This window comes from Desmodus rotundus, chromosome 8, assembly GCF_022682495.2.
Source record: "Desmodus rotundus isolate HL8 chromosome 8, HLdesRot8A.1, whole genome shotgun sequence".
In the NCBI taxonomy this organism is placed as follows: Eukaryota; Metazoa; Chordata; class Mammalia; order Chiroptera; family Phyllostomidae; genus Desmodus; species Desmodus rotundus.
This window is the reverse complement of record NC_071394.1, coordinates 13,831,738-13,849,095: the sequence shown is the minus strand read 5'-3', so window position 1 is coordinate 13,849,095 and position 17,358 is coordinate 13,831,738. Positions and strand designations below refer to the sequence as shown.

The window sequence follows — 17,358 nt, the reverse complement described above, 5'->3', positions numbered from 1 at the left end:
GTAGAGGCATTATTGTCTTGAATTATTCCTTCCACCCATTGCCATATGACGTACAGGGCAGTGTCCCTGGCCCAGGGACAGAGTTCCCTACTCCATTGTTTTCATGTACCCTGCTTTCGCCAGTGAGCTGTGAAGTGAACAAATGCCTCGTAAAAGCCGAAGCCTTGAGACCCATCGCACGGTCTGCCATTGCTCCTTCCCTCTGCAGGTCCCAGCGAAGGGCTGCTCCTTCTGCCCGGAGACCAGAATAACGAGTGCCCCTGAGGCAGAACCACACACAGCCTACTGCCATCAGCACACCGAAATGTGAGCAAAAAATACACCTTTCTTGGTATAAATCACTGAAGTGCTTTTTTATCCCACGCTTGTAAAAGTTGACTAATCCACGCGGTATCGTTGCACATCAAATAAGAGAATAAGTTAAGGCGCAAGATGGTCCTTGTGTGAAAAGCGAGTTCTGATTTGGTTCCTTCTGTCCATCTTTCCCCGCACAATACACACGCTGCCTCTCCGTGTAACTGAGCTACAGGGTAGGTGCCAGCTGCTATTATTTATAATTGTGACTTGTAGTCCCTTCATAGAAGTACCATCCGCACCTTAACGTGTGACCCGCCAGCTACACAATTGGATGTTTGTATTTCAAAGGGCTTAAAAGTTATTAGGAAAACAAATGGAATGGAATGTATCTATTACACAGCTGGCATCCGTGTACATGGAATACACCGATACCCTTTGCCAGATGGATATTGAAATCATTTTCGCAATCCAAAATCTGAATTTTAAAAAAATATTGTGCTTACACTATGAAGTAAACAAGTCTCTTCATGATTAAAAAACAAAACTTTTCTCATTGCTTTCTCCATCACCCCCTTACCTTCTGTGGTCCCTTTTACGTGAAGGCGTTTGTTGAGTTCATCCAGTTTGTTCTTCATGTTTGGAAACCAGAAAAGGAAAGAGAAAAGAAAGCAAATTAGAAATGTCCTTCTTTCCTGTACCCTTGTCTCCACTTAGTAGCCTGGTAAATTCAAAACAAGATCCCAAATGCCATAAATATTATAAACTCTGTAGAGGAATTGCTGTTTTATCTCAAACTGAAATCCACTTCCTAGTAGTTCCATGGTTTTTTCATCTTTCCATGACTTTGCGTCCTTTTCTAGAAACTGAATAATCATGGTACCAACCTCCCATGCTGGTAATGATGATTATTTGGGCACATATATGTAAATTAATTAGAATAGTGCCTCAACATTTCAGGGTAATCCCCAAGTACATTCAAATGATTTCTAAAAGAATTTATGGAATAACTTTTTCCAAAGCTGAAAAGGTAATGTCTCAGCAATTCTAAAAAGTAATGGCTCAGCAACTCTATCATTCACTGTATATCCTGGAGACATATCTAGAATACGTATACTAGAAGACATTTGCACTCTGGCTGGTGTGGCTCAGTGGATTAAGTGCCAGCCTGTGAAACAAAGGGTTGCCAGTTCGATTCCCAGTCAGGACACATGCCTGGGTTGCAGGCCAGGTCCCCAGTTGGGGGCGTGTGAGAGGCAACCACACATTGATGTTTCTCTCCCTCTCTTTCTCTCTCGCTTCTCCTCTCTCTAGAAATAAATAAATAAAATCTTTAAAAAAGGAGACATTTGCAATAATGTCTATTGTAGCAGTGTTGGAGGAGCTAACAATTGGAAATTACCAAATGTTCTCAAATGAGAAAATGAATAAAATGACTATTATATATTTTTTCAATTAAATATTAACTATTGAAAGTAAAAGTGAATGAGCTACAACTTCATGTATTAACACACATAAATCTCAAAAAACATGATGATGAAAAAAATGAGTTCAGGGCACATTTAATTTAATAGCACTTACATAAAAATTATAATGTGCTGAACTATATTATAGGTTATTTTAGGGAACTATACTAAAGATTAATTAATATATCAGTCAAGACATATAGGTGTATAGGACAGAAGTATAGAGCCCCCATGACAAGTATGCACTGTATTCAGGGTACTAGTTCCTTTGGAATAGGAAGGAAGCAGTGCAATTGGGGGAAGGGAAGGTACTCATGGAGTTTCCACAGAATCTGTTATGTTTTCTTACGGTGTGTGTTTTGAGGCAGTCATTTTATTAATCCCTATACTTTTTTGGTAAGTGTAGGGGTTGGAGGGTAGTCTTTTGGAGAAACCCGTAGACAAAATAAAGAGGAGCCATTACTCCTCTAACATATCCACAATATTTCTTGTTCTCTAGAAGAACGATAATTCCGAAAACAAGATACAACTAATAGATTCCTCTAAGGTTATCTCTGGAATCCACTTCAAAAACCACTTCCTGTTGACTTTGGCAATGCAAATTCTCCAGCTGAGGTCTGAGAGTAATTATCCTCATTGGCTCTTGTCAGGAGCAAAAGTAAGAAGGACAAGAAAGGGAGGTGGGGGAGGAAGAGCAAACTGAATTGCTCCAGTGGTAAGCTTCCCAAACTGTGGTTCACAGACCCCCAGTAATTCCAGAAGGTAGCAATGATAGGGAATGGGGATGGGACACTAGAAGAACTCTTTTACATTTCTTCTTAAAGGTATAATAGAAAGATCACAGGTTTACCCATAATAAAACCACACATGCAAAAATAATCTCTTTCTTTGCTTTGTGTTGGAATCACATCAACTCAGTGTGGTAATACCATTATTTCTTGTGGTCAGAAGCACTGATTGGAAACTATAAAGGTCTTTGATGAACAAATTATTGCTTAACACTAGTAGTTTGTTTGGTATTCAAAGCTGTGCAAACAGAATGTGCTGGGTAGCCCCTATGTGCACCACCCCGACCCCCACCTGTGCTGTACCCTTCCCTACTCACTCTGTGCCCTGAGAAACTGACCTCTCAGGACAGCATCGAAATAAGCAAAAATGCAAGCTTGCCCTCGGGCTTCCTCTTGGGTTTCACCAACAGGAGGCACCAGCAGGGAATGAAAGGAAAACAATGGGGGGGGGGGGTTACTCCTCTGGCTTCCTCCCTACAAGGTTATGGTTTATTGGCTGCACCTATCTACCAAATTCCATAGGTTCCTCCTGCATAGCTCTCCATGTCCTCATAACTGCCCCCTCCCATTCCTGGTTAGGCTTAGGACCGCTCCCCGGGTAGCCCCACGGTGCCTCCCCATCCCTCGGTGACATCCTTCTACCCTGCTCAGCCTGCATGAATAGTCCTCTCATTAAACATGATTGAAACAGTCCCTTTAAACTCTCTTTAAAAGCCTCTTCTGCACGGGCCATCTGTTTCCTATTGGGACCATGACTGATAAACACATGATCCAGGTTGAAAAAAAGAAAGAGTCTTTGGCTGGGAATTCCGAACCCACAAAATAACCTCGCAAATTCTACTTTCTGCCCATCAATTTCTATACCTGCGCTATCTATCCACCATGGCAGCCACAAGCCACAGGTGGCTCTTTCAACATAAATGATGAAATTAGACAAAATTAAAAATTCAGTTCCAAGTGCTTAAAAGCCACATCTGGCCAGCGGTTACCGTTCTGGCAGCACAGATGCCGACCATTTACAGATCACAGGCAGTCCCGGTGGGCAACACTGCCTTATACCCGGCAGCCTAGTCGAGGAGAAACGTAACGATTATCTTTACCTTTGGCTCTACCTTATCGTCACAGGTGCAGCCCAGGTCAAAGTCAGACTGAAGGTACATAATCCCTGGGTAACTGGGCCTGGTGACTTCCTCCGGCATGGTTGGCCGGAAGCTGTTCGTACGCAGCAGGTGATTCAGACTTCCGTGCGTCCCATTGTTAGGAGCTGGCTTCAGTCCCAGGAGATCTGATGAGAAGAAAAAGATGCTACGTGGTTCGTAAATATTTTTTGATAAGATATGTTGAGAGCCAACACCATTCTCACCTTCTAAGTGTTTGAAAACTCTGAACACAAATCGGAACTGGATAAAACCAACGGCAGAGAGTAGTCACTCCCTTCTCACTCCCCGAAGCATTCTAGCCTGACCACATCTCGCCACAGCTTTCTGAAGCAGCACGGGCACTGGCTGCTCAGAGAGACAGACCCCAAGAGAAGAAAATGAAGGGACCCGAAGGCTATCAGTGTCATGCCTTTCTGCGTCTCTGTGAAACTTTGTAACCCAAACTTTGCAATGAGTCTTATAATCAATAAATAACCTCCGGCCTGCCCTGTAATGCCCCCCACAGCAGTACGGGGACAAGAGGAGCCTTTGGCCCTGCGCCTTGAAGTGCCGCTGTGAAATGAACAGGCTGATTTCATAGCAAGTGAACGGTTGCCAAGCAGGCACACAGTGACTTGCCTAAGCTGAGAGGCAGGGCAGGGGAGAGGTAGCAGCCAAGATGTGAAAAGAACCCAGGAGACCCGACTTTCAGACTCCCCCTCTAACCACCAGACTGGCACTCCCTGACTAAATAGGAAAAGTTGTCCTCATTCAGCAACGAGAAGTTCAAGGAAGAAAAATAATTAGGAGCACATAAATAGCTGGCCAGGAGGCAAGCTGGCAAAATTTTAACAGAACTGCAAAACGAGAGATGGAAGTAGGAGAAAGCTCTGTGCCGAACTCTTGCTTCCCCAGGTCTCTGACCCGTGGTGTCAAACTGTAATGCTGTGTCGGATCAGCCCCAGGCTGCCAACAGCAACACTATGAAAACTCCTCATTAGGCAACTGGGGGAGGAAGACAAAGAATCCATAGAAGGGAATGATATTCTGTTCTTTGAACCAATCGGCAAGTTACAATATATTTTTGCAGGGGGATGAGGTGGTCCCAGAAAAAAGACATCTCGCTTCTTTCTCTGGCATTGAGGAAGTTCATGTTAACTCAAGATTGGTGTTTCATTAGTGTTGATTAATAAGTGACTTACCACACATAACATTGTAAAGTTCAATGTTTTCAAATGGAGGCACCTTGGTCTTGTACTTAAATGTTGGGCCATAACCGACGAAAACAGTCTTCCAAAGATAAGAAAACATAAACGATTAGATACTGCTAATATTCTGTATATCTCTTCCCCTGTTTGTGAATACGGTGTAACTTTACTCACACCACCATCCCCCACCCCTCCTGAGATTCACAAAAACACGTTCTCAATTCTCATACCTGCATGCTGTTGACCTTGTTATCAAATCCATGGTCTCCCTGGAAAAAACATTTTCCTGATGGTTTCTTATAAACATCCAAAGGTTTCCTACATCGAAACAATTGCATAATCAGTCAGGATTTCACATGAAATCACTGTGATAAAGAGCCAATTTCAGTGCTCGAAGAATCTCTAAGAAGTTTCACAAGCATATTTATTTCTATTTTCATTGCCTCAGTCCTGTGGAGATGAAAAGATGATGCTGTTTATTTCTCCCAAGTGCCTTTGCTTTGACAATGAGCCCAGGGCAAATGAGGACCTCTGAACAGAAGTCACGGTGCCTTCCTTGTACCTCATGCCTGCGTGAAAAAAAGCACCAGTCGTAGGCAATGTTCTGTCTGCCCGTGAGCTTCAGCTCCGAAATCATAAGATTCTCCACTCTAGGACCATGTTTGCGAGTTCATTTCTATATATCCCTCACTAGGCTCAACGCCAAACATATAGTAGGCAATTTTTAAATACATGATGTTTAATCAATGAATGAAGATCTGTGTTCTACAACATTTGCATACAACTTTACCTATGATATAAAACAACTAAAGATTATAACTGAGTGGTAAACTTAACAGAAATAGAGACATATCTAACAAAAGCCCAGCCTCACCCAGATAATTACCTCAATAAGAAATAGAAAATAGCAACCTCTCTCTACACATAAATACTATTTGACCTTCTTTGTGACAAGATGACTTTTAAGTGTTACGTAGCACTTTCCCCTAAACTTTCATGCATATTAATACAAATATTTCCTAAATATGTATAGGATACATCACATGGAAGTAAAGTGTTTGGAGAAAGATAAAAAGATAATCATTTGGGTCCTCACCCTTAGGAAAAGTAATTTCACTTTGAGTGAATAAAATATGCACATATAATTTTCCAACCAGGCAGGAGTTTAAAAGAGTTACTGCTAATTACAATCTCTGGCTTTGGTCTCTGCTAATTTGCTCAACTATCATCATCTTTCCTTTCACTTTCACTCCACAACCAGGGTTACTTCATATGAACCTACCAGCTGCACCCAGTATGCTCTCTCATACATCAGTGTGCCTGCAGAGGACACACTCCGCCAAGCCGTCTGGTCCTATCCTTCTGACTTTTCCATGAACACTCCCCATGTCCGTTCTGAATGGTTTCAATAATTTTTGGCCTCCTATGCCTCTCCCTGACCCTGCACCTTTGACTTCGTGGGCCCCTGGCAACAGAAGGACGTTCAGGTGTTTGTCATGGATCTCGCCATGTGCTCTGCACAGACACAAGTGCCCGGAGCATGGGCACTTTCTCATTATCTTCTCTCCCTTGAAAACTCATGGACGTACCTGGCTCCAGCGTGGATAGATGCTGTCTAGTTATTGCTACATGCTGATGCTCAACATTTTCTTAAGGAGGAAGTCAGAATAAGAGTGAGTGGGTGCTGGGGGGAGGGGGCATAAGAGGACTAGATGGTAATGGAAAAAAATACAATAAAGATTAAATTTCTAAGAAGAGTGAATGGGAAGGGGCTGCTGCCAGGATTGGGGGAAAATGGATAACCTTAAAAAATGATCAACTCTTTGGAAGTGATTAGAGCTCCCAGAGGACGCATTCTACAAAAAATTCAAGAGCAAGAAACAGTCTCCTCAATACTGGAGTCTTTTGTAGTTCAGAAAAAGATAAACAGTGATATTTAATGCCAAATAAAGCATGCCCACAGTAACAGAGGTGTTAAAGATGAACAACACTTTCTCAACTCCTCTATAAACACTACTACAGGCTAAGTCTTGTTAACTGAGACCAAAGCAGTTCGGAGTGGGAAGGCAGTGTCTTAGTCACACTTCAGACTTACTCAGGTAAGAAGAACAGAGGCTAGGATATAGATTCAAAAACTGAATAGGATAGAGACCCAGAAAGACACAGAGATGCTGAGACGCAGAAAATAGAATTGTATTGTCTCAGCGCTAATTGTTTATCTAGCATACAAAACCTTCAGGAACAGTGAGATTTCCAACTGAGATTTCTTCTTATGACAGCTGAGGACCTCGTAGGCATGCCAGGTGCCAAAGAGCTGGTTATGAAGAAGAGAAACAGGGCCAGCCAATCCCAAGTTACCTTGCCACGTGCCACCTGCGCTCCACCAACAAATGGATGTCCTCAATTCTTCTGTTGTTGGCATAGTGCAAACGTTTGGGAAGGTGCTGTTTCATGTAAGGCTTAAAGTGCTGATCTGGTTTTTTACACTGAAATATAAATGGAAATTGGACTTCAGATGGAGTGTCTTCCAGAAAATAAAGCTTAGATAGTCTCTAGAAAGCTGCAAGAAGTTTTAAGCCAAAGAAAAAGTTGTTAGTGAGTAACTGGAATCTGTTGCCCCCTGTCAAATAGCACAGATGGAAAACAAACAGGTTCAAAGAGGACTAGATAACTATGGAGATGGGAGGTTGTCGGAGAGAGTAAGGAATTTTTAAGATAAATTCCTGACTCACGGGACCATCCCTTGGAGCCATTCAAGCCCCAAGGCCTTTCCCAACAGCTTCAAGTGAAGGGGTGGGACGGAGGAAGGAAAGGGGGGAGAACACATGTTTGGGCCGAAGTGATTACATCCTCGTGTGCTTTTAAGGTCTCTGTCCTGGGTGGGGGAGTGAGGGAACAGCGTGGTGGGCAGATCTGGTTCAGAGAGAGTGAGGATTTGTTTTAATCTTGAACGAATACTTTTCAGTACTAATGGAAAGATCAAATACTGTCAGTCTGTATCACTGCCAAGACCATTAGGGGAGCTTGCAGCTGTCTCCAGGCCAGGAGTTTTGAAAGCTCTCAGGGGAACAAATACACAGGATGCAGGGCAATGGGGAAATCATTCCTCCCGCCCCCCAGGGGAGGTGAACACCAGAGATGAGCACGTGGAAGCTGCTGCAGGGGCGGGGGCCTGGTGACTTGCAGTAAGTACTCACCGTGAGATTAGCAATAATGGCTTTAGGGTCATCTGTTCAAAAAGAGGAGAAAAATTTCAAAAGAGGTGACAATAATCAATGAAAGAAAACATTTTTGCAGCAAGAGACTCAATTTTTCCCTTTTTTTTTTTTTTTTGGTCCCTCTCAGAAGGACCATTACATTAGTTCTGTTTAAAATGGATTTAAATGGTGTATGGGTACTTACTATTTCAGTAAGTGAAAAGCAGTTAAGTAAGTGGAACGATTCATATAGTAAATATCACTGCTGGGTCCGAGTCTCCTCCTCGGAGAGGGAATTCCTCCTTCTAGAGCACCGCCATACCGCTAACTAAATTGCTTCTTTCAGTTGTGCCAAACAGTCCAATACGGTCCCTCTGGAGCCTGGATTTAGTTTATTTGCAATTTAACATCAGGAGCTAAACTGGGCATTTGGGACCTTTAATGTAACTTCCTATTTATCTGTAGATCTTTGAAACAAGTTATCATCCACTTCAAAATGAATGTCTAATCCATTGAGTTATGTTTCCTGAAGGCAGTTTTGTTTCCTCAGTATTATCACCGGTCTAATTACATAGGGAGCTGCCCCTTCCAGCCACAGACACGCACATGTATGCACCTCCTTTATTTTCACTACCAGCCAACAAAGGATATTTTAGTCAATACTCTGAACTAGCTAAAAGCAAAACTATGTAAATGATGGCTGTGTATAAACTGCGGACAGGATTATATTATCTGAAGGTCCCCTTCTGGGGGACATAGGGAGAAAGAGGAGATTGTAGGTTGGTTGGACTTTGTTTTGTTTTCAAAAAATTTGCTTTAGTATGTTATTATAGAATCAGCAGAAAAGGACAGCGGAGTTCAGAAGAGACACCAACTGTCACGATGCAGCCCTCCCTGGAATAGAAACACCAGTGAAACGGGTCACGTCTGTGTCATTTCCTGCTGGATCCCAGGTCCTGCACATAGTAGGCACTCACTCAGTAAACATTTGTTAATAAGTGTAAATAAATATTTGTTGAAAAGGCATGAATTAGCCTGCCTTGTGGTATGAACACCCACGACTCAAGGACAATTTTTCGAATCTTGGTTCTAGAGCTATGAAACCCAAAGCTAAAATGTGGCTGTGCTACTTAAATTGCAGTTCAGTTTCACTTGCATATTTTCATGGAAAGCAAACGAGTACAGTTGTATGCCGTGTAACAAGGTTTCCGTCAACGATGGACCGCGTCCAGGACAGTGGCACCCCGCGTAGCCCGGGTGTGCGGGGAGGCCTAAGCCACCGAGGCCGTGTGAGTGCATTCCGTGATGTCTGCACGATGGTGCAATCGCCCAACCGTGCAGCCCTCAGAGTGCCTCCCTGTTGTGAAGCCGCACGTGACCGTGATCACGGGAGCAGTAATGGTTTACCCAGACTCTGTCCACACCGTGTGCGCTCTGTCTGTCAGAGCTTTGCAGGCACCTTCCCTCTGGTCACCCACAACAACCCCGGGAGGCGGGCGCCGGAACCCTCATACGTTGATGGGCACTTAGGAAGTGGAGGTGCTGACACACTGGGGCCCTCTCATGGACTGAGCAAGCCACGCTTTGAACCTCTTCACTCCGTGGCCTTCTAAGCCGCCATCCTCAACAGGAGTGGAGAAAGTTCGTGGTCTTCAATCACAAAGGAAAACAAAGAGCACGGAGGTGCCAAATGCCTGAGTCTGTGTTGGGAACCCCAACCTGTCAGTTCTGAAGGACGGAGTCCTCTCCTGCTAACAGCTCTCATGGTGTATGAGCGGAAGAGGCCCCCAGCACAGGAGAGGTTCCGAGCCAGAGAATCTGGGTTTAAATCTTAGCTCCACCACTGACCAGCTGTCGTACCAGGAGCCAGTTTCTTCACCTCCCTCTGAGCCTAGACCTCTACTGCCTGGAAAAGGGGGTGGCAGGGATCACACAGGGCCATGAGGAGGATGAAATAAGATGGTGTGTGTACCTAGCTAAAATGGGGATGCTGCCCGGACATCATCGTCAAGGCTAACGTTCTCCTGGCTGTGCTACATGCTGAACACTAATCTAAGAGGTAAGTATCTCTCATTTGCTCTTCCCAACAATCCTTATTTGATAGACGAGGAAACTGAGGCAGACATGTCAAAGTAGCTTGCCCAAGGTCACAGTGAGCACCTGGTGGATCGGGGACTTCAGTCCAGACATCCTGTCACCATCGTCTGGGCTCATAACCGCCCCCTCTAACGTTTCTCCCAACATGAAATCACATACACAAATAATCACATAACGATTTGGTAGTTATTATTTCTTCCCCCCAAAACAACCTCCCCATTACTTTGACTGAGGTCTGAGGTATCTTTCAAAATAGACATGAGCTTTCTTGCCTGAGTCCTAAAATGCACTTACTAACTCAAGAGGTAGCTGAGTGACTTGCATCCTTTCTCTGGAAAGGGCCTGCCTGTCTCAAGTGAGCAGAGAAGGGGGGACGTGGGGGACAGAAAGGATATAAAAAAGAGAAGGCAGAAACACTGATGTTTTGATTTCACAATGTTGCCTGGAGCTGACCTTGGAACAGCTCCCATTCGTGTTGACTCAGGCATGAAGTTTGGGAAAAACTTAACTTTCCAAAGCTTGATGCTTGGTGCCAATGGTTTCTTATTCTCAAGGCTAAAAACTCTAAAAGCATTTTTTTCCAAATCCAGCATGTCTCCAGTAAAGCTATGGGCTTCTCAAAAGCTAGGTGGGCAGCCCCTACAACATCTTAGGCCATAAATTCAAGTTCTTGTCAGTGGCATCTCGTAACCTGAACATGTAGAACTTAAGTGATAAGATTATTCTTGTTTATTTCTGATCTTTCGAAGCAGCTGCCACTTCCCAAGGGCTTGATCGTTTCTCCTCCTGGGGGTGTGTCAACCGCTTTTATTAAGATGAAGAGTCTCCTTCAACCAGACTTGGGGGAATGTTTAGGGTCTGAATGTGATTTGCTAACCCTGACACAAACTCCCTAGCTTCAGCTGAAGAGCAAGGCTGAACCTCTTTTGGAAAAGTCCTTCTCTTGTAAACGGAAGTTATGGTTATACACATCCCTCAAATGAAGTATATTTTCTCCATGATAAAAACAAGAACAAATATTTATATAATGCTTCCATGTTCCAGGAACCACTCTAAGTAATATACAACGATTCATTTTCACAACCACTGTAAGCAGTAGCTGTTATTATCATTCCCATTTTTCAGATGCAAAACTGAGGCTTAAAGTTTAAATGGCTTACTCGCAGTCACTCAGCTAAGAAGCTGCAGAGCTAGGGTTTGTACCCAAGCATTCAGAAAAGCATCAGAGAACAAGCCCATACCTACTTTAGAATATTACCACTGTAACAAGTTAGTATTTTAAGAATTGACTTACATTTAGCATTATTACTAAATTTGGATCGAATTCTTCCTAGAGTTCCAGGCACTAAAGTAATGTCATCCACATTCGTCAGGTAATTGCTCAAAAACTCAGTTCTCTCACATGTGACATCTTCCATTCCTGCGGGGACGGGGTAAAAAAGGATTTTCAGAGGATCTTAAAATCGTAACACAGCCACTAAAGATAACATCCAGGCATCTCTTCAATTAGTTTTTAACACCTTCATGCAAGGATGTCTCTCTTTTGAGATTTCTTAATTTGACATTACATTTTTTGATGCTTCTTTATATGATCTTTTCACCAGACTTTGATTTAATATTATCTTGCAGCCTTAGAAGGTTAAAAAGGCATCATCTCAATTATCATTTTGTCCTCCAGCAAGACAAAGGAAGTAACCATAATCTTTTTTTAAATCTATTTTCACAGTAATTATGAAGAAGATCTTTTTTTTTCCCAGCTGGGGGTGGTCAAATAACTGGAATATACAGTTCCATGTCTCTCTTACAAAATGGCATTTTCCCAACTGTCTCTCTCTCTCTAATACATCTCCTGACTCGAGTACATAATCACCAGTCCTCGCTCCGGCTCCACTGGTGGCCTTGGATGTTACAAAACAATACTGGCAACAAGAGACGGAGAAAGAAAACTGTCAGCCCCCGTGACCACCCAAACTGAAAAACAAAATAACGCTGTAAACAATGTAATCAGTCAAAACTGAAAGCTAGAAACTTAAAGACAAAAAGAAAAAAGTCTAGGTAGGGGATTTTTTCAACCAACAAATCTCTCGCCTGACCCAAGATTTGGTTCCTTCCCCTACAAGGAAAATGTCTTGGTCAGTGTTTAAAATAAATAAATAAAAGCAAAAACAAACTCGGGTCTTATAATCGTACGTCTTGGAGGCTGCTAGGGACCTCTATTGTCATTTCAGAATTGATGAGCTGCCATGGAGCTCTGAAGGTTTAATGTATTGTGTGCATAGCCCAACAGGTGCATATTCTCTAAGAGGGGAAAATAGGGGATTCTATAAAGTATGTGCTAAGGTTCTGGAATAAAACATTATAGCCCAGAGTGTCTTGGATCTAGTAAAATTCAAATTATCACCTTCTGGGATCCCAGATCCAGGCCCTTTGGTTTTATAAACAAATTGAAATGAAGAAAGAAAAAAAAAAAACATAAACATATCCCAACATAGTACAAGGGTTATATGTTTTGCTTTTTAACATTTTTAAACATTCAGGAAGAAAAATGCAAACAATAAACAGCTATTATGTTCTAGTAGAATGTTAACGCAGGATGGGGAAGTTTATAAACACTTATTAAGAGAAGACTGGAAGGCTCTCCATTTGTTCCACTTCTAGGAAGTCACTTATGCCAACCTAACAGTGAACCAACTCTCTTGCTTTTGAAGACCATATGTAAAGTGCTTCTGAAGCCCCATCACCCTTCACCCTCCAGAGTGATTCTATGTAGGAGGAGTGCGTGCTCTCAATCTACAGACGAGGAGGCTGAGACTTGGAGAGGTCACCTAACACAGGCCACGTCCACTGGCTCTTAAGTGGTGCAATGTGAACTCCAGTGGAACTCACTGAAGCCCAGGCTCTGAAACACTATACCATACTACCTTTTAAGCAAGAGATGCTATGGCTTCCCAGAACCAAAGCAATCTACTCATCTCAGAAGCCTACACACTGGCAAGACAAGGTGTTAACTGAACTGAGATTTATAATGCTCCAGCATGTGACTCATTGAGACCCATCTACTTCTTAGACAACTGGCTCCAAAATGTAACCAAAAGCACTTGATATTTCTGGGCAACTTCAGTTGAATCAACTGTGTCCCATGCTCCAGTCTCTGTCCTATCTGAAGCTCTTCAAACTTGTGGAGCATGATTTTGCAGAGGGTTACACTGAATTCCTACAAAAGATTAAGTCAGTCCCACAGCTTTTTTTAAACCTTCTCATAGATCATCTAGAACATTCTGGAAAGAAAACTTCAGGCCCAGAGCAGAGCTTTGACATGGAAAATTTGCCTGTCATTCATTCTTAACAGAACTACCAAAGAGTCAACCAATGTTCCTCCTCCAAATGCCCTCCTAGAGGAGAGCAGCCCCATATTCCAGGGTCGCTATTTCAGTCGGAAGGTTCTGGAATGCGGGAGGCACTCTGCAGAGCTCGGTCGGAGCACTTGTGAAATAAGAATGCTCTCTGAAGACCCCCTCCAGTCAGCCTTATCATCATATAGTGTTTATGACATTCCTGATCCCCTCAAGAATGGGGTCATGCATTTTTCTACTTTGTACAGTGATTTAGAAAAACCTACCTCCTAAACTGCTTCTTCCTCTCTTTCAACAGTCTTCTCTACTAAACTAAAGCAGGTCCTCTGGTTTTTGTCTTGAATTCCTTCAGTGGATGCAGGGGAGTAGTTTTACTCATGTGCCCCTTCTTTGACAAGAATCTTATGTCTCTGCTTCCTTATCATGTTTACATTTATTTTTTAGCCTCATAAACCCTGTGGGCTCTTTTCAGGGATGTGGCTATCAGGGATGAGGTGTTATCATCTAATAAGTCACATTCACAGAGGAAGCTATTCATAGAACAAGCAAATCATCTGTCACATGTTAATAACAGACGGATTTCTGTAGGAAGCCTCTTCCTACAAGGACTAGGAAGATACAGGAAGTCCCTGGGTTTTGGTCAAAATGCACTCAGGGTCACCCCAGGTCATCTCGTCGTGTGGAGTCGTAGCTTGGTACCTTTCCCCATCCTGAAAAATAGGGACAGAGGTGAAGAACCCAACCTGGGATTCTGAGGGAAGAGGTGCCTCCCTTTCTGCAGTACCATCAGAAACAGTCTCTCCGCATCTATCCGATTATTAGCCAAGAAGAAAGAAAGCTTTACCATGGTCTCCGACAAAGATGACATTTACACAGCGATGCAACTTTAGTTGTTTCAGTCCGTCCATTAATTGCCCCACTGTTTTGTCAATTTCCCTCAGAGGATTTGTCATCTGGAAAAAGGAGCAAATTAGTCCCTGCGAGTTTTTTTTTCCTTTCAGTTTATCATAGATCTTCTCCTCCTAGAACATTCTGGAAGGAAAACTTCAGGCCAAGAGGCAGAGCTTTGTCTAGGGAGATTTGCCTGCCATTCTTACTGGAAATCTAGGGTAAGCACACTTATCTGTATTCTTCTGGAAGCATAAAATCTCTCCTCATCCAACTCCTTTCAAGATACTTTGATATAAAATATAAAAGAAATATTAAAGGCAATTCTTTTTTTAGAGATAAAATGGCCTTTCTAAAATGTAACAATGTCCTTTAAACCCAAAAGTTTTGAGAGCAGAAAGTCAGATGGATTGTTTAAGTCTGTTGTTCCCTAAGTGAAGTCACACTAGGCTTTGAACCACAGCAAGAAAATGAAGGCTAAGTGAATCAAAACCAAATTCTGAGCTTAACGGAAGCCTTCGCTGGATGCTAAATGAGAACACCACGAACACAATGCAATCCATCTAATGTTCCAAATAACTGTCAGGGTCTGGGAATAACAGACCCTTGACAGAAGAACCTCTTCTGAGAAAAAAGCTACCGCTTCTCAATTTAGTCCCTTTGAAGCTGATTTTGGGTAAAATACGAATCTATAAGAGTCCTAACAAACAGAAGTGAACCACTAATCTTGTTCTAGAAGATTCCTTATTCAGTTTAACAAAAACTTAGGTCTCTGAAGAAAACACTTCCAAAGCCTAAGAAACATAATCCATCTCTTATTTCCTTGTTTCAAATGGAAGCATCTAACAGCATGGATGCTTTTACATACTAGGGACCTGCCCTTCACTTTCATCTCTGTAATGGAAAGATTTTTAAGAAAGATCTCATCAGACAAAGACTTGACAGTACTTTGGAGGAATTTCACAATTTGGCTACAACTGCATCCATACACCCAAGATGACTGAAAAGAGAAGAGAAGGGATCTACCTATCGCTTTTCGTTCAGACACAAGATATGATCTCCCATTAGCATCTTCTCAGATGACTTAAGACCTTTCCTCCTATCATATCATCAGTAAAGTCAGTGGGAAGCTTGGTTTTCTTCATGGCAGAAGTCAGTGCTTCAAATTGTCCCAAGGAAGAAGTCACAAGGGCAAGTTTCAGAATGATGCATGCTGCATAATCTGAAGGGACTAACAGATGGGGGACTACGTGGTAGTTGCTTCTAGAAAGCCATGCTCTCCTCTAAGACCTTTGGCAGGATGAAGAAACACACAACATATATCAACCCTTGCCAATGGCTTATTGTCCTGTACTAAACAAGAAAACTTAGCTAAAATCCTGAGCCGACTTCTTAGTAGTCAATTCAGACCATCAACAATGAGAGAGTGCCTTGGAGGTATCTGAAGGTTTTGAGAATGACTTAACCTGGAGGTCGTTACGAATATACCGCAAAGACGAGACATTACTCATTATCTCTATGTGTAACGCACACACAACTCTATCTGCCCATTACTTCCTCTCTATAACCTAAAGGCCTTTGCAGAATTCTGAAGTTACAGACCACACATTCAAGCCAATTTTCTATTGAGCTCTAATCTATATATATATATATATATATATATATTTTGAGGATTCCCCCAGCTATCTTGCTGGGTTGCTTTCAACCATGGCTACAAACCAACCATTGTAACAAATTCTGTGACTACGGGGAAACAAAGCCAGGAATGACCTTCTTAACATTCATTCAAGCCCAACTGTGAACACTAGTTTGGGGCAATGAACTCTAAAGAGAGTGGAAGGCTCTTTTCTCCTGCCTTACTGAAAGTTCAGGAGGTCTTCAAGTCGCTGTTAACCTCTGCAGTACCAGCTTCTTCTGGACTCAAAGCCAGGGAAGATGCACCAGAGTTTTTCTGAAACGCATTTAGCTGAGTTTCAAGCCAAGGCACTGACGGAAACCTTCAAGTCAGACTTGCCCGCCACAAAGCTTTGGAACAATAGATAAACTTACTTTGTCCTGACGAGTTTCCACAGCATAATGATCCGTCCTATGTAATTTTCTTCTTCTTTTCTTTGGAGGAGCAACTGGTCTTTCCTGTCTCCTCTTAGGGGTAACCTTCCTCTTAGGTCTCTTAGCCGGAGTAAGAGGTGAGCCATAACTACTCTCCTGTACTGGCGGATAGAGATGTCTGGACTCAGAAGTCGTCTGTCCCTCTGGGTCAGATAATAAAGCTCACACTTTGCCATGTGGGGTCAGCAGAGTCTTAGTCAGAGAAACTAAGGCTCCTTAAGTGAGAAAAAGTTGGCATGAGGGCTTACTCAGGGGTCTCTATAGAGAGAAGCCCCCGAAGGGGATCTTGATGCTGCTCTCACAGCTTCCTCAGTGAGAATAGGAATCTAATGGCAGAGAATCGAGTCGTGTCTGTTTCTTTTGGCTGAGGAGCCTACTGACACAGGTGGGCGCACCTGAAGGTGACACAGACCTCTGCATTTCAAACCTCCTGCACTAGGGAGAGAGTGGTCCTTGCTTAGGAAACGCCCATCATTTAAGAATTACTAGCAGAAAACTCAATAGAAAATGAGCCACACGCTCATTTCAAGGGGACAGTGGGACTCGTGGAGGCAGTTCCAATTCAGAATCTGAGCATTATCTGTTCACACCACCAGCCACAGCAACGCAATTGTCACCTTCACTGACAAGGAAGAGGACAAATTTTAAAACCAAGGAGAGAAGAAAACATAAATGCTACACAATCCTCCTTGGTCACGAATGTACTTCCACGAATCAGGACTTACAGCAGCAGAGAAAACGTGTCACTGATAACTTAGGTTTCCAGTACAGAAACTTCCTCTAAGCCATGAGATAACTGTAAGTAGAACTGTGTTTTTT

At 42.8% G+C, this 17,358-nt stretch overlaps 1 protein-coding gene across 2 annotated transcripts in view; it reads right to left on the bottom strand.

Annotated features, from left to right (window-relative positions):
• ENPP2 (ectonucleotide pyrophosphatase/phosphodiesterase 2) overlaps nt 1-17,358 on the bottom strand; it is a 96,410-nt gene that overhangs the window by 19,651 nt on the left and 59,401 nt on the right. For both annotated transcript variants that reach the window (XM_024572063.4, XM_045181645.2), the window contains exons 12-19: nt 14,387-14,495; nt 11,484-11,609; nt 8,093-8,124; nt 7,254-7,381; nt 5,126-5,213; nt 4,890-4,977; nt 3,649-3,833; nt 875-926 (exon numbers count right to left, since the gene is read on the bottom strand). In XM_024572063.4, coding sequence (XP_024427831.2) covers nt 875-926; nt 3,649-3,833; nt 4,890-4,977; nt 5,126-5,213; nt 7,254-7,381; nt 8,093-8,124; nt 11,484-11,609; nt 14,387-14,495 — 808 coding nt within the window. The remainder of the gene's footprint in view (nt 1-874; nt 927-3,648; nt 3,834-4,889; nt 4,978-5,125; nt 5,214-7,253; nt 7,382-8,092; nt 8,125-11,483; nt 11,610-14,386; nt 14,496-17,358) is intronic.